General features: G+C 36.4%; 1 protein-coding gene across 1 annotated transcript; it reads left to right on the top strand.

The window, feature by feature from the left end:
• Positions 1-42: 42 nt before the first annotated feature.
• On the top strand, positions 43-24134 carry chs1 (chitin synthase 1; the record flags this gene model as incomplete). The annotated part of the gene is made up of 34 exons (XM_079241370.1): positions 43-89; positions 3636-3771; positions 5442-5627; positions 5824-6025; positions 6986-7146; positions 7320-7395; positions 7579-7700; positions 7959-8136; positions 8338-8434; positions 8624-8720; positions 8922-9043; positions 9625-9720; positions 10004-10168; positions 10264-10411; positions 11156-11221; positions 11357-11529; positions 11665-11723; positions 12441-12641; positions 12733-12901; positions 13429-13544; positions 15483-15662; positions 15750-15854; positions 16020-16137; positions 16871-16952; positions 17048-17280; positions 17479-17600; positions 17758-17839; positions 18195-18348; positions 18528-18632; positions 18852-18962; positions 19444-19581; positions 19739-19818; positions 20176-20242; positions 22977-24134. The coding sequence occupies 34 exons, from the start codon at positions 43-45 to the stop codon at positions 23043-23045; spliced, it is 4263 nt and encodes a 1420-aa protein (XP_079097496.1). The 3' UTR covers positions 23046-24134.
• Between the last annotated feature and the right edge of the window lie 73 nt (positions 24135-24207).

Below are 24207 nucleotides of genomic sequence, written 5' to 3'. Positions count from 1 at the left end.
TCATTCCAGGTCCCCGCTGAGGCGGTGGGGTAGACAAGAACCATGGAGGACATAAGATACAGAGGAAAGAAAAGGGACGGAAGGCACAGGTAAACATGAACTCACAAAATTTGTTGTTTTATTTTCTATTTTATCTAATGTGGTGAATTCTGTCATATTCTTAGGCTGATATGAGATATGATATTACTTCAAACTGATTCACTTAATTTAATTTAATTATATATACATATATATATATATATATATATATATATATATATATATATATATATATATATATATATATATATATATATATATATATATATATATATATATATATATATATATACATAAAATATGTATGTATATAGCTTTTGGGTGACTGGACAAATTTTCCTTAAAATTATTAAAGTATCAAGCAATTACATGTAAAGGTGTTTTCTCGTTTGCTGCTCTGGGAGTGGTACAAAAATAAATTGAAGTCAGACAACAACTATAAACTACGCTTCTATTTCTCTTCCTGTCCAAAGGCACATAATCAAGCTTTATTAACCTCTTCATCATTGCTATGAGGTTAATTGTTAGGGAGATAGAAATTAGTACAGGGAAAAATTAAAAACTGTTCGCTTGTGTTACCAGGTTTCAATTAAATATAATTTACAGTTTGAGAAAACACTTAATTTCCCCTGTGCACTGCTTTGCTTCTCTTTATTGCAGTGGCTGATATCATCCCCACTGATACTCCCTGCTGTTAGAGGCGATATTTAAAATGTTAAATACACACTACAGCTTTAATCACCTTCTGGACATTAGGATCTCGGAGACACAGACGTAAAATACTAAAGATTTTAAAAAAGAAAGAAAGACGACTATTTTATTTCTTTCTTTCTTTCTATTTTTGACTTTATGGTGCAAACGGTCTATATTTAAACAGTGCAAGTTGATTGTTAGTGTCAGAAAACAGAAATGCATTCATTACTGGACAGCTGTTAAGCTCTCTCTCTCTCTCCTATACAGATCTAAATAGGTCCTTTGTGACAGTCAAGATGGATCTTTGGAGTTTGTTGTCTTTCCTCTGTAAAGTTAAGCTTGTCTTTATGATACTGCCAAATCCTGGAGGAAGCTAACTGTACAATGGATATGATAAAAGAAAGAAAAACTGATACTGAATAAACTTCCAACTACAGCATAGCCAAGCTTTATGACCTGTTAACAGAACAACAAATACATTGAAATGGAATTAAATGTAAATTGACCTATTCTACCTAAAATTATTAAATAGAATAGAATAACTTTTTTTAAAGTGCTCATGTGGACAATGAAAGATAACCAGATGTCACACACAATGCCATCAAGGTGGGAGACGAGCATATAGGTAATTTCAGAAAGAAAGAAGAAAATGGGAAGTAAAAGCCTTCAAAGAGCTTTGTTACCCTATTAAAGATAAAACAGAACTGTAACACCCCCGACAATGTTTGTATGTCTTTCAATGTGACATCAGAAAAGATTTACAATAGAAATATATAGCACATGTTAAGTAACTCTTTGTTCATGCATGACTCATAATGATTTAATCATTTTAATTCTTGTTGCGTACCATGACCCAAGTGTCAGTTTACAGTGGATTTATGTAAATATGTCCCAAATACATCCCAGTTTTATGACTTTGATTATATTGTGATTAAGAGGAACTAACTATTGTTTAAAATAATGTGAAGTCACTCAAAAGATAATTCCTTCATTCATAAATGGCATATATTTATTTACATATCAGAGGCAAATTGTTTCTTTTTAGTTCAAAGGAAATAGAACAGTCAACCCATTAAACTGAAAAAATGGGCTTGTTGTTTTTTAACCATTAATTCATATATTTTCCCAGTAATTCATATAATGTTTATGTCTCCCTACAGACACCATATATTGATACCTCTCATCTATTTATCTTCTTATTTATTTTTGTGAAGACCATATAAATACCTACCAGATGGATACATGTAGTATCAGTGAAATAACGTTATTAAGGGTTAATCTCTGAAATGTCCAACAATTACATAATGCATACCAATTTTCATGATACATTGTGCAATAATCATTTCATTAAATCGTGGTAACACATCCACTAAGCATAACTTAGCTGTATAGTTTGTACTCTTGTTATAACTTGTTGTCATGAAAGCAAAGCAAAAGGGAAAAAAAAAAACTTGACTATGAACCAAGTTTGTTTTACAGTTCAAGTGCAATAGTTTCTGTGAGACAACATGACTCTCTTAAGGTTGGACTTTGGTATATGCAACTTTGCACACCTTTTTTATATGCACATAAATCCATAATGAAGTAAAGGAAGAAGAAAAACACAGAAAGTATTGTTCTTTATTATCTAAATGTCAGGAAGTTTAACAAACATTTTATAGCTCATGAACATGTTACCTTTGTAGTAAAATATTATCCCAAATATATACACTTGTGTACTTCAAATGCTTTCTTAGAAAAGATTCAGTGATACAATCCTACTTTGTCTCAGTTGTTCTCAAGCAGACACCATAACTAATGTTTTCCAAATGTGTGATTGTGTTTGTTAAAGCCATTAAAAAAGCTTCAGTTTGGCCTGGGATTTTACAAAGACACACACATGAGTGTTGAAGTTCTTCTAAAATCATTTATGTAATGATCGTTTAAAATTCCCATGGATCATTTAGGAAAAGAGCAAGTCACATACGTGCACCTAAACAAATACTGCCAGCATGGCTATGGTCATTCTGGACCTGAACTTAGCTATAGCTTTGATAGTTTCTATGGCAAAGTCAAACATTACACTCTTATCAATTCAGTATAGAAAAAACCCCACCCTGTTCATTATTCTGTATACGCAGCAATCTGCCAGCAATGAGGATGACACAGATACTGATAGCTAAACTTGAGTAACCTGAATGTTAGCAGAGGTGTTAAACAGTCAGAGGTATTCTACAGGCTGAATCACCTAAAGACATTTCACGTAACACTGTACAGTTCATCCAGATGCCACCTTCTTTTTCAAGAAGTCCACTATCAGACTCTGGCCTGGGTTCCCACATCACCAATCATTCACTGTCTGTCATGTAAAAAGTTGTTTCACCTTGCTTCAAGCCACTGAGAAAAAATGCAAGCCAGAGAAAAATGATGTAAGTTAGCAGAATTGTGTGCAGTTTACTGTTTATACAGGATAGTTTTAAGAAGTTTGTATCCTGACCGCTGATGCAATGTAATGCCTGTTACAGTTTTTATTATTGCCTCTGCCAAGGAGGTTTTTGCCTGCATTTATCTGTCTGTAAGCAACTTTTATAAAAACTATTAGGCCGATTTTTGTGATTTATTTTTTCTAAATAAGTCTTGGTCTCACTTAGATCCCATCAAATTTTTTGAGGAAATCTGGAAAGAAATGCAGGCACAGAGATTCTTAAAAAGATAGAAATGAGCTGCTTTATGGAGGGTCTGCATGATCACCTGTTAACGGACATGTTGGTTCCTCTGTGAGAAGTTCTTAAACTTCACTGCTACAAGTTTCTTTTTATGATAGGAGCGTTTTTTTTGTTTTGTTTTGTTTTGTTTTTTTGTTGTTGTTGTTGTTGTTTTCAGTGAATATTTGTGACTCACAAATGTTGAAATGTGTGTTTCAGAGATACATGGGATCCTTTCCAGTTAAATCCTATAGGAGCAGAGAAGGAGAAGAAGCAACACTGTCTTCTGGTGGCGCAGTACACGGTGGCTCTGATTGTGGGCTTAGCCGTGTTGGTCAGTGCTGTTGTTGCTAAGGTAAGATTCTCTGACTGTCCATTAAACTACAAATGAGGTTATAAATTAATCTATCATTGGTCTTCAGAGAACGAAGCATCAAAATAAAGTTCCTATCATTGGATTTAAATGTTTAACATAGAAATTTAGGCAGGCTTTAATTCTCAGCTGGAGTAGAAGTACCTGTTGGTTAGCGTCTCTCTTCTTGCGTTTAGCTACTTAAGTATTTTCATTTCTGATCTCAGTCTCATTTGTATTCTAGTTTTTTTTTTTTACCACTGTCAGGACTCCACAAACAACTATGACTGATTTAAATACTGGTGCAGTGAACATTACTGTTTTATCTTTCTTATGTATCGTTATGGTGTTTTATGCTACATATACACAAATTTTAAATTGCAATTTGTTTCACAGCAAGTTTCAGAATTAAATTTGCTTTGCATAGAAGTGTTGGATGCGAATGTATTCACAAATGCACAGTTTCTCTGCCGGCAACTGAGCTTTAAGGTTGTTTGTGTTAAAATAGTTGTGTAACAAGAACCAAAAAACAGTAAAAGAAAAAAACCAAACAAACTAGCAGTACTTGATCTACTTTTGTGATGGCAAAGCTTCCCTTGGTGCATCAGCTGAAACCTGTCAGCTCATAACCTCACTTAGGAAATGTAGGGTTTTTTTTCTTAAAACAAAAGGTTCCACACATCCAAGGCTGTGTTATTTGATCATAAGCAATGGTGATTAATTTAGCTGATTTTATTCAAGATAACTTGAAAGAAATTCTTGGTATAGCATGTGCTCACAGGCAAACCTTACCTAACAGTCATGTCAGTGACACCCTTAGATACATATTATAAAGGCACCCTGTGAAGTAGCACTCCTACCTGCAGTAGAAAGGAAATGCATCTCATAAGCCTTTTCTACTTGGAAATGTCAAGCTGTTTAATAAACAAGCCGCAAAGCCCCAAGGAAGAAGATGGTGGTGCAGTTAAGTGAAACATGTTCTCCCAGAAGCCTTTAAGTGATGTGAAATTGAAAACACATTATGTTTCATTGATAACAAGATAATATTTTCCCTTCTTTGTGGTTAAGATTAGACAATAGCATTGCTTCAGTAAGGTTATGAAAACCACATGGTTTGGGCTAAAACACTTCTACAAACCTTCTACCACCAATAAAACATTATTGCTTATTGGTTGGCCATAGTCTGTCTCTTATCTCTTAGTTAGGAGGATTAATCAAACCTACTTGGGTAGAGTTAGAAAATGATCACAGTTAAAGCTAAAATGGATTCTTTTCAAAACACTGCTGCCATGAACGTCATTTTTACTCTTCACCTGCAGTCGCTCTCATAACAACTAGAGGTCCCATATTTTGCAATCTAATGATTTATTCATAATGACTTGTAGGTATATTTACAACTCTTCAGTATCAACATAACTCATGTACAGTCTTTTAAACAAACCACATTAATGTTCAATATGAGGAACTCACTCAGTAGTTTGCAGTGAACTAGGTATGATGCAGTTTCAGGAGGCAGAAAGACGTGTAACTCCCAGTCCTAAAGGAGCTGGCAGGCTCTGAAATATTGATCTAAACATAAGAAAAATAAACTGTCTACAGCATTTTTTAAAATAAATTTTAGTTCTTGTTTCTAAACTTGTTCTTTAAAATATTTTGGTTGTTTCTTCATTCAGGGCTCCCTCTTGGTGCTGACAACACTGGCAAGTCCATATTCTATGCGCAAACCAGAGGAAAAACAGTTCTACATGCTGATGCTGGTCTTCTGCCTGGTCTGCCCCAACTTCCTGGTTTTTATTAAATCACTATGGCGATGTGCATTCAAGAGCTTTGTGCAGCCCAACATGAGGACCATGTCATTTGTACGTTTCTTTAAACTTTCGTCACATGGACTGCACTGGTGTGCAATTGTGCAAAGAAAGTCCATTTTCATTTCTTACATGAATATTAGTGACCCTTGGAAGTAGTTGTACTGTATAAAATAACTAAAGCTTTACAAGAGTAAAAATAAATGATAGTATTGATGATGTTCTTGTGTTTTGTTCTGTTTTGTTGCAGATTTGTCTAATTGAATGTCTGGTGTCTCTCGGTACTTCAGTCCTGGTTCTCATTGTCATGCCTCAGTTTGACGTACTAACTAACCTCTTCATCAGTGGGGGAGTCTGTATCATCTCTGCCATTCTGCAGATAGTATTCAGACTACAAAGAGAAACCTGGAAAATTGTGTTTCCAATCTGCTCCCTCACTCTCACAGTTGCTGGTAAGTAACTTTATTCAATTGTTATTTCAAGAATAATGCCTCTCTCATTTTTGTAATACTACTAAAGATGGACTTGCATTGTATGTTGTAATATTTCATTCTGCATTCACACATAATATTGAATTCCTTGGATGGCTGTAGTGTCTGTAACTTCTCCTCCAAAATCTCCACAGAAAATCTTGAAACATTGCAGACTTTTTGCACCTTTCCCATTAAGTTTGTACTTAACGGGAAGTTTGTACCTTTTGTCATCGTTTATTGCTGTGGTCATGGGGTTCGTACATCTGAAGCTCTGGTACTTTCATGTCTACGTTCATGTGAAACAAAATAATAATGATTTCTGTGAATTGTATTTGTGAAAGGCAACATGAACTTCCTTGAAACTGGACTACAGCCTCAATTAAGTTGACAAAATCAGAGAAACAAAACTAGTTTGTTAGTGACTCTCTCAGCCGATAATGTTTCTCTGTCATTAACCCAGTAGTCCGCATCCAAACATCAGCGTATAGTGGAAGTCTTTTGTAAATGAATGAAATATGCACTCTTTGTACAAACACAATGTTCCTGGCAAAACATAAAGATGTAATTCCAGGAATTAAGTCAAAACTGAAAGAAAGTACCAGTGATTCTACATTTGGCCTTTCTAGCATTTGCCTTGTGTAAATGAACTGATGACAGTACTTCGCTTTGGAGTTTGTTCCTCTTTAAGGCTTGAAGAAATTATACTCAGGATTGTGCATATATTGAGGAGAAAACTTAAAGTTGTATTCTTCTGTTTATTTGATGGATGACAGGATCTGTATTTTTTGAGGAAAAATTGAATTTGCTCTCAAAATGCAAAACAAAGCCATGTGGTTTTATTATTCCTTAATATGGTCCAAATAACGACAGGAAAAAATAAATAACACAGTATTAACTTACAAGTTGCTTAACTAATAAACTAATCTAACTAATTAACAGGTTACTGCCTCCTTGGAATCGACTACTATGTCCGCGTGACGTCTTATGTGGAAAATCAAAGTAGTGAATGCTTCATTTATGTGGCAATCGGAATTTTCTGTTCCTTACTGATCTCCCTGTGTTGGTGGGAAAATCCATTGCAGGCTTCAAACAGCATGCAGGTATGTTTTTTTTGTTTTGTTTTGTTTTTTTTTGTTTTGTTTTGTTTTGTTTGTTTTAATAGAAAAATGTTTTTAGCCAGATAATTAATTACTCATTGTCTGTGCATTTATAATGACAAATATATGTAAAACAATAAATATGTAAAACAAATTTTTCACATTTGACCCTGCAGGAAACTCTGTCAGAACTGGACGGTTTTCGGGATTTTGTCTTTGTCATCAGCAGCATTCTGAGGATACTGGTGATAGGTATTTATCTACCACTGATCTCGGTTGTGGGAAACTGTTTTGCAGTGAGAAATTACACATGCCCTTGTGACTTGTTTTACTATTTCCCGTGAACATTCCTTTGTATTTGTTTCAGTCATTTTATTTTTGTTATATTAATATTGCATCATTGTACTCTATAACAAATTACCTATTTTTATCTAGGTGCAGTATACCTGATCTATTATGCACTCATCATTGATGAGCCCATCAAGTGGGAAGACTTTAACCTACAATCAGATGAATGGGAACTCCTGCAAACAGGACTGGTGTTGTTTTTCTTACAGGTGAGTTAAAAGACGTATGTGATTTGTTGCATCTTGAAATATACAGTGTGTTACATGAGCTAAAACAACCTTTTAAACTTAAGCCATTTCTATTTTAATGTACCAAATTGTCAATACAAATTGACAGTCAATTTTAGTTTGTGATCATGTCATTGTAAAAAAGTCACTATTGCTGTTCTGAGTTCATCCTGAACTACAAAACATTTTATTCTATACCTCTGTAGGTTTAACAATTATTCTCTTTGTCTTCTGTTGCAGGCTTTCTGCTCAGCTGCCTGCCACTGGTTTGGTGTAGTGGCCTGCAAGATCCATGCTGTCAGGATGAGTTTTGCACTACCAGTATGCTGCACTGGACCGTCAGTGCTGCTGTTGGGACTGATACTTTTCATCACCCAGGCACGAACACTGGCTGGTGCAGATGAAGGGAGCCTCACAGGTGAGGGTTTTTGTTTATTTGCTCAGCTCTTATGCACTTGCTATTGGGAGTTGTTTGAGCTTCTGTTGTTGCCTAGCTTCTCTGGGGTTACACTATATATATATATATATATATATATATATGTGTATATATATATAAATATATATATATGACAGAAGAAAATAGTATTATTGTATTCATCCTATTTATTCATCATGGCAGAGTTTTGCGCAAGCTTGATCTACCTTAAGGACAAGAACACAACTCTTATGGCCTTACTTGAGGTTACCAACAGCATCTGTCGAACTTCACTTAACAGGTAAGTTACTCTGTTGACATACATAGAATATGTTATTTTCACAATTTTAGCTTGTATCAGATTCATGTTCTGTATGTATTTGTGTGTGTAAATATTGTGCAATGTCCTGAGTAATGCATGCACGGACATATAGAATATCTATAATCTGGAAATTTTGTTCAAAATATTCATGCACTGTTTGATTTACAGCTACTACTTGCAGTGGCCTTTCTCAATGCTGGCACTGGAGGGAGTCTGTATGTGGTTAGGCTTTGTTGCATGTACCTACTACGTATGGAAGATAAAGGTATCAATATAAATACACATACACTATGCCCTATTTTAAATGAGCTCCTGAAAGCTTGGTTCACTCAAATTGTTATAAGAAAGAAGTATATATAAATTGTGTCCTCACAGAAGTCATGTCAATTCCAAGTGCATGCTTTTTATCTTCAGATTAGCCAAAAAGACATACACCTTAATGCATCTGTCTGTCATCACACATTAGGTCCAGCGCATCGAAAGGACCTCTCAGCTTTTTGTTCGTCGACTCTATGAATCTGCTTTCATCGACCTGTCTCTTCTGCTCAACACCAAGATGAAGCTACCAAAAGCACAAAACTATGAGAAGTAAGAGGAGTCAGACATCAGAAGTCCCTTTTTCATTTATTCTTCATTTTATTTGACATAGTTTAACTTAATTCTATTATGTTAAATGGGAAAAAACAAAATTAAAACCCTTTACAGACATGGAATAGGCAAGATTACTGAATTCTTCAGATAGTGAATGATGGGTTACTGTGTGATATTTGTCCGATGTGCAATATTGGCGATATCATCAGATCAGGAGAAAAAAGTGAAAGAAGCTAAAAAGTGACATTTGATGCAAAACCTATCATTGGATAGCACTGCATACAAATGACTTAAAGGAAGAAGATAAACTTTTGAAGTCAAGTCTGGATATGTGTATATATCAAACACCATGTCTCTTCATAACACTGTTCACAGACACTGCTGTCATGATGAAATATGAAAATGTGATAATTAGAAAAAAATCATTGTTTTCTATTATAAAGTCTGCACATGGGATTGTTGGGGTTTACAACAACTTAGACTCTTTGCATGTAATGTTTCATTGATGTGCATGTCCATAGAATGAAATGTATGAGAACTACTAAAAGCCTAACGACTTCAATCTTTCCACTCCACAGCCAAGATGAGCTCCAGAAAACTGTGATCTATCTTTGTGCTACCATGTGGCATGAGACCTATGATGAAATGCTGAAGATTCTCACATCCATGTTCAGGTTAGGAACACAACACAGTCATGTACACAACATGGGCTTGTTGCTTGTTTAACTAGTGATTTACAACATGTGAAAATGTTAATTTGACAAACATCAACTGTTTTCACATGTCATCGCACAAACACTCAACACTTGTCATAAACGTCTCGTCTGCTTGAATTTGCAAGAGAGCAGACACTATTAGTTTTTCTGCTCATGCTCGGTTTGCCAGAACAACAGAAAAAGGACCAAAAGATAATAAATTTGCAGTATTGCTACAATAAGTCTGTTCCTGTCTTTTCAGATTGGACCGTTATCGAGGTGATCCAAAGGAGGACCATAAGGACAGTTTTGACTTTGAGAATCACATTTATGTGGACGATGCCTTTATGACCGAAGAAGGCACAGGAAAGAGGCTGGTCAATTCCTATGTCAATGATTTGATCCATGTAGTAATAGAGGTTTATAGGTGAGGTTTTCCATCTGTTTATATAAATATATACTGACACCAGTGTTCCTGTGAACTTCTCGACCTAACAAATCATCTCTAATTTTCTCATTCAGGGTGTTTACCAACAAAGAGCCAGATGAAGTGTCAATCATTGAGACTCCCTACGGTGGAAGGCTGGTGTTTGTCTTGCCAGAAGGCAACATGCTCTATGTTCACCTAAAAGACAAAAGCCACATCCGAAACAAAAAAAGATGGTCCCAGGTACTGAAAAGAAATGCTGTTTTGCATGTTTATCTTTCTCTGTATTTTTTATGCCTACATTATGTCATGAACCAAATCTACATACCAAATCATGCCAAATGGAGTAAACTCACTGGACCACTAGAAAATTGTGTCAATGTTCCGTTGTCTCACAAAGGCATGGAAATGGCATGGAGACTGTTTACAGAGTATATTCTAATTTAAACAGGATTTTTTTCCATTTAGTAAAAAGTCATTTTGGTTCTTAAATCTAACGAGACTTTCTCTGACCGTTGGGCTCCACTTTCTGTTGCAAAACAAAGAAATGGATGTGTTTTATTACACGATCTTATCTGATTATGAAGACTGATATTTTTAACAAGTGAAAAAGATCAGTGAAAAAATGACATTGCGCTGCAGAAACTAATTTCTTAGAAATTGTTTAGCTATGATTTGAGATATATATTTTCATAAAAATGATAATTATTTTGTCTTACCTGCAGTATGATTCACTTAAATCCTGTTCTATGACTTATTTCCACAAGTTAATCAAGGGAACTAGCCTAAATACAACACATCACTCTTGTTAAAGATCTTTGTGCAACAAAGAGATTTTTTTATTTTATTTTATTTTTCCATTTAATTTTCTTCCTAGCTTGTCCTGTCCATCATCATAGCAAGCAGAATGATAGTGTGACTGCACAAAGAGATTAGCTCTGTCAGTAATGCCTTGGATTTTAACATTACAATGTCCTTGAATTTCAGATAATGTACATGTATTATCTGCTTGGCTGGAAGGGATATATTTCCAAGAACCCCCAAAAGATCCCAGTAAGTTGATTTATTCATTCATTTATCTTTTCACAATTTGTATGGCGTGTATAGACTATTTGATTATGACAAATCGTATCTATCTATCTATCTATCTATCTATCTATCTATCTATCTATCTATCTATCTATTCAGAGGCAGAACAACACTCGAGACAGTTTGGTCTCTATGGATGGCGAGATTTTCTTAAATCCTCAGTTCGACAATGACAGCAAGAGAAAATTGATTTCAGATGACAACACATACATCCTGGCTCTGGACGGAGACACAGACTTCCATCCTAAAGCAGTGATTCTGCTTGTAGACAGGTTGGCAAGAGACAAACTGATTTATTCTATTGTATCCAAGAAACAAGATCTCATCATTTTGCAACAGGAAACACTGACAGGGAATACTTGCATTTTGCTTATTGGTCTGTCATTGAGCTGTCTATATATCAACAGGTTGAGAATGTATGACAATGTGGGTGCAGCATGTGGCAGAATCCATCCTACTGGCATGGGTAAGCTGTCACATATTCCATCACCTTTCCCTACTTTGTGTGTTTTTGCTCTGGCACATTTACATAAATAGGCCCAAACAGATCATTCTAGTAAATTTAGACAAAAAGATGATTATAACTCAATGGATTGTGTAAGACTGAATGCACTAAACCAGTGTTTTTCAACCACTGTGCCGTGGAACACTAGTGTGTCGTGAGAGATCATCAGGTGTGTCCTGAGAAATTATCAAATTTCACCTGATAAGTCTAAAAAGCAGCAAAGTATTCATCCAAAGAGGCCCAGGTGAAAGATAATAAAATTCCTTTTTCTTGTCTTTATCGTCTTTCTATTCAAGACACTTTGACAAGATAACTTTATATTAATAATATGGCCTTTAAAAAAAAAAAAAATTTGGTTTATGGTGTGCCTTGTGAGTTTTCAATGAAAAAGGTGTACCTTGGCTCAAAAAGGGTTGAGAAACACTGCACTAAACGGTAAATACTGTATCATATCTTGAGTTATTTTTCCTTCATCCCTCACAAATATTACAACTAATTCATGCAAAGGTGGCTTGGTTAGCCCTTTGTGTGGTTATTTATTGAAAGTGGGCATCTTTTGGTGGATGTAGTGTATCCTCCAATGAGAATTTCTGGATGTTTGCTTTTGTGTTTTTATATATTTTTATTGTTTTACGCCTTTTTTCTCTCTTTTTAAATCTTTCTTCACAACCCCTCCAGGACCCATGGTGTGGTACCAGAAGTTTGAATATGCAGTAGGCCACTGGCTTCAGAAGACAGCCGAACATGTATTTGGCTCTGTGTTGTGTAGCCCGGGATGTTTCAGTCTGTTCAGGGGGTCTGCCATAATGGATGACAATGTTTTGAAGAGGTACACAACAACTGCAACAAGAGCTGCAGAATATGTGCAGTATGACCAAGGTAAGTGCACACAACCTGTCAGTGTTGGTTCACAGGCATGAGCTTTTTTTTTGTTTGATTGTATATCGTTTACCTGTCTTGCTTTATCCAGGGGAGGATCGTTGGCTGTGTACATTGTTATTGCAACAAGGATGGCGTGTCGAATACAACGCTGCATCTGATGCATACACCAACTCACCACAGGAGTTCAAAGAGTTTTACAACCAAAGGAGACGTTGGGGACCTTCTACACTTGCCAATACACTGGACCTTTTGCACAGGTTAGCAATCTTTGAGAAGAATAGTTGGTTTTTCAATCTGCCCCAGTCACTTTTCTAATCAACTCCTTAAATTGAATTGGAAATAAAACTGGATACTGATCTCAAGGGCTATGGTATTATAGAGAATAAAGGGCTGCACTGTGACATGGCATTTAGCACCGCCACCTCACAGCAGGTTCTTGGTCTGAACCTCAGCAGGAGCTGTGTGTTCTTCTTGTGCATGTGTGGGTTCTCTCCAAGAGAGCCACCTTCTGCCCACAGTCCAAAAATATGCCTGTTATGTGATTCTAGATTGACCCTACAAGTGAGTCTTTGTCTCATATATCTGTGTGTCGGCTTTGTGTTCAGTCCCTCTCAGCAGATAGCAGCTATAGGCTTCAGTCCACCAGCAATCCTGTTGAGAATTGACTGACAGTAAATAGTTAGGATCACCAGTTAAATGAACAAGTTTTATTTCTTTCATCAAATATTTGTTATTGTGACATATCTATATCAATGCTAACTGTGTAGTTCTTCCTTGAACACAGTGGTGCAGAGACGGTGAAGCGAAACTCGTCCATCTCCAGGCTTTATATCTTCTACCAGATGTTCACTGTTGGATCTTCTATCCTGGGACCAGCCTCTGTGACGCTGATGGTAGCAGGTAAGTTTACAACTTAAAATTGACTTTTTCCTATTTTATTAAGCAAGCATTTCTGTAAACCCCTTTAACTTTTTTATGTAATGTTGCAACATAATAAAGGCTGAATATGTTAACCAGACAATTGTTTTTCAGGCAGGATTCTTTTTTATATTTCCTAACATAAATGTGACTTATTGTCTGATCATTAAATATATGAGTAGTAATACAGTTTTATATTTTGTCATCCTGTTGTTTTGCTGAAACACCTTGAAGTCAACTTGAAATAAAACATCAGGTTTCAGTTTACTGAGTAAACATAGTCAAATGTGCACCAGAGATTTATCCAGTGTGATAGATTAATGTTGGAAAGCTGAATATTTAAAGGGAAGCTTCCTTCCTTCCGAAACATCATGTAGGTTTGATGGTAAAATATAAGTAAGCAGCATAATTTAAAAAAAAAAAAAAATCTAGATTTTAAAAAGCATGAACTGAAAAAAGTTTTAAAAAAAAATACTTGTGAATACTGCTTCTGAACTCATGTTAAGATCTCAGGACTTGGATTTCTAGTGGGCATATCAGGATGTTGGCATGTTTGCTCTCACCTTCTGATATGGTTGTGGCTGGGGTTTTACTGCAATAAAATAATTTGCATCTCTATTGGAGTACAAGGGGTTCTGATACAATAGAAAAATGTATGCATACTCCCCATGGTATGCATACATGCATACATGCTACACAGAATCGTAGCTTGCTGCTGTTTTCTGTGTCTTTAGTTCTGTCTTCAGTAAAATTCAAGTCACATTCCACATCTTCACTTTCATAAGCTCCTCAAATGCTTTCACTGTATGCCACGGGTCTTAACCATATGTCCTAGGTAGCGATGTCAAATATATAGCAATGTAAATTTGGGAATTCTGTTTTGTTTTAGCAGTCTTGCTAAGTAAAACCAAACACATTCATTAGCAGACATGCAGGCCCACTTCATCACACTGCTCCTACAAGTTTTCCAACTATTTACATTTCTAATTATGTTCATTTAGATCTTAACTGTCAAAGAAATGTTGTTGTGCTGCTCTTTTTGATCTTTCTGAAACATCTATGAAACATGCATTTTTCCTTAACCTTTGCCAGCATCACATTAAGAGTTCCCAGGAACAGCTAACAAATACAGTATTTCACCTTAGAGCTACCTTTTACCCCAATAAATTGTTTTGAATCAACAAGGAAACTGACCACACCTGGTTATGACAGTGCTTATCAGTCTGTTTGTCTGATTACCTTTGACCCTGCAACAATAAAAAAGGGGGGTTGGGATTGATTTCCTCACAAATAATGCAAAGTTTCTGTTAACTCACACTTTGATCACAACTTTCTCCTCATTCACTTTGAACTTACGATCCAGTGCTGTGGTCCCAGTTTATGTTGTTAATGTTAAAATACATTTTAAAAATACATGTTAACATACATAAACTACATTTTCAAAACACAGAAGGAGAAAGGGTCACCTCATTTCCATGACCACGTGTCATGTTATGCTGTTTTTTCTAATCAAGTGTAAAGTGACATTTTACAATTAAAAGTTATGTGGTACTTCTCAGATGGTTTAATAAAACATTTGTTTTCCCCAGAATCAGAACATGTTATCTTCTCACGAAACAAGCTAAATAAAATTCAGAGAAAAAGGTAATAAAAATAAAAAGTAATGTCGATGTCAAATATTGGAAGATGAAAACAACATGCATCACAGAATATTAAGTCCATTTTTGAGGCATCAAAAAAGGCAACACCATCAAGAGACATAGCTCAGTTTCAGCTGAGATAAATTTTACAATTGTCTGAAATGGTGACAAAACAGGATCCTGCTTCAGCTTTTGGTTCAACATTACTGATTTTCATGTACTAATAGCCATCTAACAGCATCTAACAGCCATTCTCTCTTTCCATGTCGTTTTCTGCTAGGTGCTTTTCAGTTCATCTTCAAACTTGCTGGAACAACTTCTATCATCATTGCAAGCGTTCCTCCAGTGTTTTACATCATCATCTGTTTTGTAACCAAATCCAACACCCAAATCACAATTGCTGGCATTATGAGTGTTCTTTATGCCTTCCTGATGACTGCATCCCTGTTTTCCATTATTGGTGGGTATCATTTTATTTTGTCTTCACAACTGTGTACTAACACAAAGTAACGAAACAGATTTACACATGTACCACATGCTTTTTTAGGTGACATGGTGATGCAAGGCACCTTCTTGACCCCTACCGGTGTATTTCTGGTTTCTATGACAATCATGTACTTTGTGACAGCTATACTACATCCACAAGAGTTTGGTATGTGTGTTACATATATGCTATGTAATAGACATACATACATACATATCATGTTATGTTATGTTATGTTATGTTATGTTATGTTATGTTATGTTATGTTATGTTATATTGTGCTATGCTATGATTTATTTATATTCTGTCATATTATGTACATTTCTCCCTCAGGGATGATAGTCTATGGTCTGATGTATTTCATCTGTATCCCCAGTGGATACCTTCTACTGACCATCTACTCGCTGGTTAACATGCACATTGTGTCTTGGGGCACAAGAGAATCCAACAAGTAATGACTGAAGCCATCAGAAATAATTTCTGTGGTTCAGGCTGCAAACAAAAATTTTCACTATTGATTGAAATATTAATCACTGCATGTTTAATTTATTATATTAAGCAAAGGATTTTTTTCCTGAAAACTGAATATTATTACAACAATCTATTAAAATGAAAATTGGCTAATAACAGATCAAGAGACCCCTTGATTTATCTTTCATAGTGTGTACTGTTAAGTTAGTTAAGGAATTGTGCTGACAAAATGCTCTGTGATGAGGGAATGTAATATGGGATTGTATGAAAGAAGACATGTTCATATCTTTTATTATTTACATATTGATATGTGTTACATAATCAAACAAATTGTAATTGTAAATTTATCTATTCATTCATTTTCCTAACCACTTAGTCCGATTAAGGGTCGCTGGGAAGCTGGAGTCTATCCTAGCAGTCTTTGGGTAAAAGGCGGGGTACTCCCTGGACAGCTCGCCAGTCCATCGCAGGGTATAATTGTAAATTATAAAACGCAATAATATAAAGTCCAGCAATGTAATTTTTAGCTGAAAATATCAATGAATTCATGTATTTCCTGCTTCTTGTCAGAGGCTTACCATCAAGAAGTGGTAATTGGTTAAAAACCACAGAATCAATTTATCTTCTAATCATACCAATCATCATCTCAATAATCTCTTGAAATGTCCGTTTTTGTTATCTGAACATCCATCATGTTAATTCTCTGTCTTTAGGGGTGGAGGAGAGGTAAAGAAACACCACAATGTTCTGTGTAACAGAAACTGCACACTCTGCTGCTGGGACATGAAGATACAGGTACTGTTACCAGACAGTTAGAATCAACCCTTTTTCTGGTCAGATAAAATGGATTAATGTTTTTTGGTTTTTTTTACTTTTTTTTTTTTGTGCAGGTAACTCAAGAAACAGAGAATATGATGCTTCACCAGATCACATCTCAGACTATGCAACAAGCCCTTGCCCTTACAACCAACAAATACCAAGAGCTACCTTCACCACCAGCCTCAAAACTGGAGCCTCAAAACGATCTTGATATGATTACTGAAGAACAACAACTCAAACATTCTGCAGCTGAGGCCCACAAAGGAAGCGTGTCAAAAAGCAGCGACCTTGCCACCACTCACAGGTATTCAGTTTTCAACATTCTCTTTTTTGGGTGTTGGACTTTTATGGATTTTTAATAGAGCCGATATGTAGTGGGTCCATGAGAGTTTTCGCGCTGCAGCATGATAGGACAAAAACACAATTGTTCACTGCATTTAGAAAAAGAATCACATCATTTGTATTGCCAAGCCCTGACAGATATGCTTGTGCTTATGTACAGTGATGGCAGCATTGAGAAAAAGAGCTTATTAAGCTCATCCGATGAAGACAGTGATGATGAAGATGACGATGATGACAACATGAATGTCAATTTGGAGGAAATGGAAGAGCAGCCTGTCAAAGGTAAGTAACACTTCAAATGTTGACTTGCCTTGAATACTTTCCACTCTAATAATTCATACACTTTTCCATGTAGAACACAGTATGCATAATATATAACATGCTATCATAATTTTCCTAATCTATGTGTGTGTGTGTGTGTGTGTGTTTGTGTGTGCAGACTGGGTGACGCCTGTACAGAAAGAGTTTTTGAAGAAGCTGACTTATGCCAACATGAAGAGAAATCTACAGGAACAAATAAGGCAAATATGGACTTTTCTGTTCTTAATCTTTAGGCTTTTGAACCAACATCCACATAAAAAGTTAAATAGCTGATGCACAGCATACCGTTTCTGAAAAAAAAGATTTGCAAGTTAGCGTCTTTGTCTTATGGATAAAAATGAAAACCATCTATCCATAGTTTTAATCATGTCATAAATCAATGCTAGATTTTATGGAAGTATGATTCAGGTGTGCATTTAGCAAATGTAAATGTGTGTTTTTCCTTTAATTGTGCCTTTGGTAGGTTCTAAAACTGAGTACTCTTGTGTTTCTTCATTATAGATATAAAGGTCTTTAGTTAGAGTTATTTTATGTATTGTGCTCTTCTCTTCTCAGATACACACTCCGCAACAAAAATCACGATGAAGTGTGTGAGGACTTGGTCCTAATGTTAACAGACACACTTAATGTAGAGCTCAATGGAGTGGGGCCTGAGGATATTTTGCCACAAGTTAAGCTTGAGGAGTTGCAATACGCCCTGACTAAGCAGGTGACAATAACTGACCTTGTTAACACATTATAACATAGAAATTAAAACAAAATGTGATTTTCTTGGTTGAAATACTTCAGATGATTCAGCTTCAACTGTTGAGTTATTGATCTTTTACTTTTTATTTTATGAACAGTAATAGTCACTGTTGACAGACTGTAACATATCTTATACTTCAGGCTCGTCAAATCCTGAAAACCAGTCGAATGATGAAATTAGAAAAAAGAGTGAAAAGAGCCATTGAGAAAACTCTGACAGCCCCACTTGTGCAAAAACTGGATGAGGTAAGTGACCCATTTGATTCAATTCTTTGGAAAGAAAATTATGTTATGTTATGTTATGTTATGTTATGTTATGTTATGTTATGTTATGTTATGTTATGTTATGTTATGTTATGTTATGATGATTTCAACAACTTCAGGCAAATGTAAACCGAAGCCATGAAACTTTTCCATATTTAGATAATCCTACAAGGAAGAATGTGTGTATATCTGTGTGCTTAGGGGGAGAATGACTTCTGGAACAAATTAATCGACCGCTACTTGGCACCTATCACTGAATCAGAAGACCACAAAAAGGAAGTCACCAGAGAACTGAAGTCACTGCGCAACAAGGTAAATGATCATCCAACACGTGTCCACTGACTGTGTTTGCAGCATGAATTGTCAAATCTCTTCCTTTATTGTCTAGATGTTCAAAGTTGATAATTGAAGAAAGAGACAGAACTCACAGACAATTCAAAAGTTTTAAATGTATTGATATTTTTTGTTTGAACACTGTTTAAAGTGAAAACAATCTTTCAGAAGTGCATATGTCATATGAACAACGAGTCTATTTAACAAAGGATATCTTCGATGAACTATTCACTTCAAACCATTTTTGACTATTTAAACTTTTGATACTTTTTTCTTTTTATTCTAAAAAGCCATTTATCATGTATGAGGTTTCCTAAATTCTAGAAAAATTTCATTTTTATTTCATGAGATCAGAGATCTCTTCAGGTCAGGTGGAAAGACAGAACTGTATGTATCTGAAATGGCTGTTGAACAATTAAGACTTAAGGATGACGTAAAGAAATGGTATTTCTCCCCACAGTCAGTCTTCCTGTATTTCATCATCAACGTGCTTTGGGTGGTGGCGACTTTCTTCCTGCAGGCCATTGGGAATGATGTTATCAGCATCAAGATCCCAAAATATACATCATCAGGGAATAAAACTGGAGAGTACCTCAAGGTTAGGACACGTAACAGAGTCACTATTCAAGACACATCTTCTGCAAAGACTGAACTGTTAAAGAAAGATTGTCACATCCATTTAAATATTTTTTAGAGGTCTAAGCATATAATGGCCACTTAAAGGAATGACCACTGCTGTGTTTTTGTTCTGACAGGTGGAGCCCCTCAGTTTGATGTTCTTGTTGTCCTTTGCTGTTCTTCTCCTTGTCCAATTTCTGGCCATGCTTTATCACAGGTACACAAATACAACTTTCACACAACTTTAAATCAATTTATATGATTCTACAGCAGTAAAATCAAACTATATTTGACTAAAACTATCAAAATTTACTGACCATGTTAGAGAATTTCTTGTTTCAGATTCGACAGGTTCTACAAAGAAATTTAATATCTAGGAACATTGAATATCTAAATTTAATATATATTATCATCTAAACTTTTATGACTTTTCCCTTCCACCTTAGCAGAGAATTCACAATCAACAGTTTTATGGATGATTAGAGTGAAATCTTTCATTCGTCCTGGAATAAAGCAGAATTTTGAGTTGCATCTTTCTGACAATTGTCTCATCTTTGTGCCTGTCTGTTTGCAGAGTCTACACTCTGATCCACGTAGTGTCCTATCGCAGCACAGAGAAAGATTACGTAGAGAGAGATGACGTAAGTAACAACACTCAAACCCACACACTCAGTCAGATTGGCTTGATTATATTCAGTCAAGGCAGCTGAGCCCCCCAACATAACCATATTAAAGACAGAATAAAAACTGTCAATGGATTTATAACTATGAATCAAAGTATAGCATAACCCTGCACACTAAAGGCATGATCAAACAATAAAACATGAGATCAACCAGATGCCCAAACATTATCACAGGAAAAATTAAAGCAGTTTTTATACTGGTTTGAAAGTTTTCTAAATAGGGTTGATATTTAGATGTTGAGTAGATGTAGTCTTAAACATCCATCCATCTTCTACCGCATGTCTGGGGTCGGGTCACAGGGGCAGCAGCCTACACAGAGAAGCCCAGCTTTCCCTCTCCCCAGTCAAATTTGCCAACTCTGCAGGGGGAATCCCAAGGCGTTCCCAGGCCAGCTGAGAGACATAATACCTCCAGCATGTCCTGGGTCTCCTCCAGGGTCTCCTCTCGGAGGGACACGGCCAGAACACCCCACCAGGGAAGCATCCAGGAGGCATCCTGACCAGATGCCCGAACCACCTCAACTGGTTCCTCTCGATGCGGAGGAGCAACGGCTCTACTCTGAGCCCCTCCCGGATGACCAAGCTCCTCAACATCTCTCTGAGAGCCCGGCAACCCTGCGTAGGGAACTCATTTCATTTCAGCCGCCTGAATATGAAATCTCGTTCTTTCGGTCATGACCCACAGCTCATGACCATAGGTGAGGGTCAGAACATAGATGGACTCCTTTTTCAGATTGGTACAGAGTTGGCATTACTGCAGACGCCGCACCGATCCCTCTGTCAATCTCACGCTCCATCCTTCCCTCACTCGTGAACAAGACCCCAAGATATTTAAACTCCTCCACTTGAGGCAGGACCTGACCCCCGACCCGGAGAGGGCAAACCACCCTATTCCGGATGAGGACCATGGTCTCAGATTTGGAGGTGCTGATTCTCATCCCAGCCGCTTCACACTCAGCTGCAAATCGCTCAAGTGAGAGCTGGAGATCACAGCCAGATGAAGCCAACAGAACCACGCCATACGCAAAAAACAGAGACCCAATCCTGAAGCCACCAACCGGATCCCTTCAACATCTCAGCTGCACCTAGAAATTCTGTCCATATAAGTTATGAACAGAATCGGTGATAAAGGGCAGCCTTGGCGGAGTCCAACCCTCACCGGAAACGAATCCAACTTATTGCCGGAAATGCGGACCAAGCTCTGACACCTGTCGTACAGGGACCGGACAGCTCGTACAAGGGGGTCCGGTACCCCATACTCCCGGAGTAACCCCCACAGGAGTCCTCGGGGTACATTGTCGAATGCCTTCTCCAGGTCCACAAAGCACAGTAGACTGGTTGTAGACTGGTTGGGCAAACTCCCATGCCCCCTCCAGGACCCCAAAGAGGGTATAGAGCTGGTCCACTGGTCTGCGACCAGGACAAAAACCACAGTGCTCCTCCTCAATCCAAGCTTCGTCTCTCCGATGGACCCTCCTCTCCAGGACCCCTGAATAGACCTTACTGGGGAGGCTGAGGACTGTGATTCCCCTGTAACTGGAACACACCCTCCGGGCCCCCAGGCCTGGCTCAAGAGGGGGGCCCTGGTGACCCGTGTCCGAGCAAGGGAACATTTTGTGCCCATGGTTGTTTTTATCATAAGGGTCTGTAGTCTTAAATATTATGGTTTTATTAACAAAAATATCTAAACCCTGAGGAAACACAGCAGACACATCAAATATAATCTAACTAAAAGAAGCATTAGAAATTAAATCAATTCTGTTTGTAGATTAGTTGTGACAGTAAATAGAAATCATATAGGCCTAAATACATTTTAATTTCTTTTTTTTTTTCAAAGCTCTTGAAATTTAAGTAACTAAGTATAGTTCTATTGATTTCACAGAGTGCCCTTTCATCCACTGGTTTCTGATTAAATTATTTAAAATTATTTAAAACTTCCTATCTTTAAATGAATACACTTTAAGAATCATTTAGATTATCTTTAAAATAAACACATATCCTGGAAACCACATATTGCTGGAAGAATAGATATATAACCTCTTCACTATATTCAGACAACAAAAAATGTTGACTGATATTAAAGATTTACAGCACAGCTGTTTAGTTGATTGCATTCAATTTCCCAGGAGTGCTGCTGAATATATCACAGAGAAAGGAAAAAAACCCTGAAGTCAGAATAAAACAAAAGCAACTGAAAACAACTGCAGAAAAAACATTAAAGGTGGAATAAAAAGCAAAAGAGTGAAAACTTTTCTATAGTTACATTTTTAAAGATTTGTGATTCATCAGTCAGGAAAAAAAAAAACTGTCAGGAACAACTCATTAGTTGCTAACGAACCTTAAGGTTTTGCAGATTCTGTGTAAACTTGCGCCTAATCTTAGATACAAGAGGAAGTTCAAACACAGTAGCTGAATAAATATGATTATTCACACTGGCAGCTCCTGCTCACATAGAAACAAGAGAATAAGAATAAGAGTGTATGATAAATCTCTTAGATTCACACCTTGTTTGACTGAACACTTAAACCTGTAGTTAAACTGCACTGTGAAACTGTTAAGACAACAGATTGAGCTATTTTCAAAGCTCGCACTGTTAGAGCAGTTCAATGGTGGAAACTCGGATATTGGAGAACAATTTCTTTGAAGATGTTGCTTATGAGGCTTTAATTTTCTGTCTTTTTTTGTTTTTTAGGAGCGGGATGAAGATGACCTCACCGTAACAAACCAATATGCCATTTCTATGACCACTGAGGACTTGTAGTCTGTCTTGTTGTCACTAGTACACAGAAAATGCTAAAGAACTCCCACACTGGCACTGTCGCTACAGTTTTTCCTGCAAAAGGCAGTTTCCTCCACTCAAGTTTTCTTTCAGCTTTCACAATGTATTAAAATTTCAGTTTTAGCTTAGATTATCATCTTGAAGACGGGGCGCATCTTAAAACTTGCCAAAACAAAAATAACGAAGTTCATCTGTTCTGCAGCAGCTGTTTGGTCTCCCAGCAGAAGATTAGACTGAAATCCATTTGGGGGACAAAAATACACAAAGGAAATCAGTTTTAACAGATGCAAAATGAGATTGCGAGTGTGGGTTTCAACAAAATTTAACTGGAGAGAGGTGTTTAAATGATCAGTTTTTTTGTGAATGTTTGCTTTAAAGATTTATATTTATTCTGTTTGTATGGTCGAATGCATTATGTTTGCAGACTATGAGAATGTTCTTATTCAAACTCAGAGTCTATCTAAAAGGTTTTGCAAAAAATTTGCATTGCAGTGTAAAACTATTTTAAGCAAAGATGCAATGACCTGGTTGCATCCTCCCCCCCCCCCACACACACACACCATTACTTTACTTCTTTACTCTAAGTTAGTTTTCTGTATTTGAACCATTTTTAAAGCAAATTTTTTTCAAGGAATCAGTCACTCTATCACATGTACTCTTAGTATTGAGATTTAAAAAAAAAAAAAAAAAAAACTACATTTCACTATTCAGCGTCATTTGGATACGGTTGCCATTTCAAGATTACAGTATGATGGGTCTATTTGTGCCTCTATGACAAAAGTGCACTATAAGAATACAGACATTTTTAAGAAACACTAAAATGTTTGGAAAACCCCTGAAATAACTATGATGTAAAGTCACATTTGAACAAACTTTGCGAATCAAATTATACACAACAGAAACAAAATGTCTTGTTTCCTGCATTTAAAAAATTAATCAAGTTTCAGCATTTAATCTAAATTTACAATGTCTGCACATAACCATGGGTTCATATGCATGGTTTGATCAGTTACTTATACAAAATATTGTCTGTTGTCAAAGAATTTGTACATGTACTTTGTAAATATTTACTCTGATGCAGGGAAATATGGTATACCTGCCATAAATCAGTGTGTGATCAAATCATTAAAGGATAAGGTCTCAA

This window comes from Telmatherina bonti (assembly GCF_933228915.1).
Source record: "Telmatherina bonti genome assembly, chromosome: 1".
NCBI lineage: Eukaryota > Metazoa > Chordata > Actinopteri > Atheriniformes > Telmatherinidae > Telmatherina > Telmatherina bonti.
This window is presented reverse-complemented; position numbering and strand designations above follow the sequence as displayed.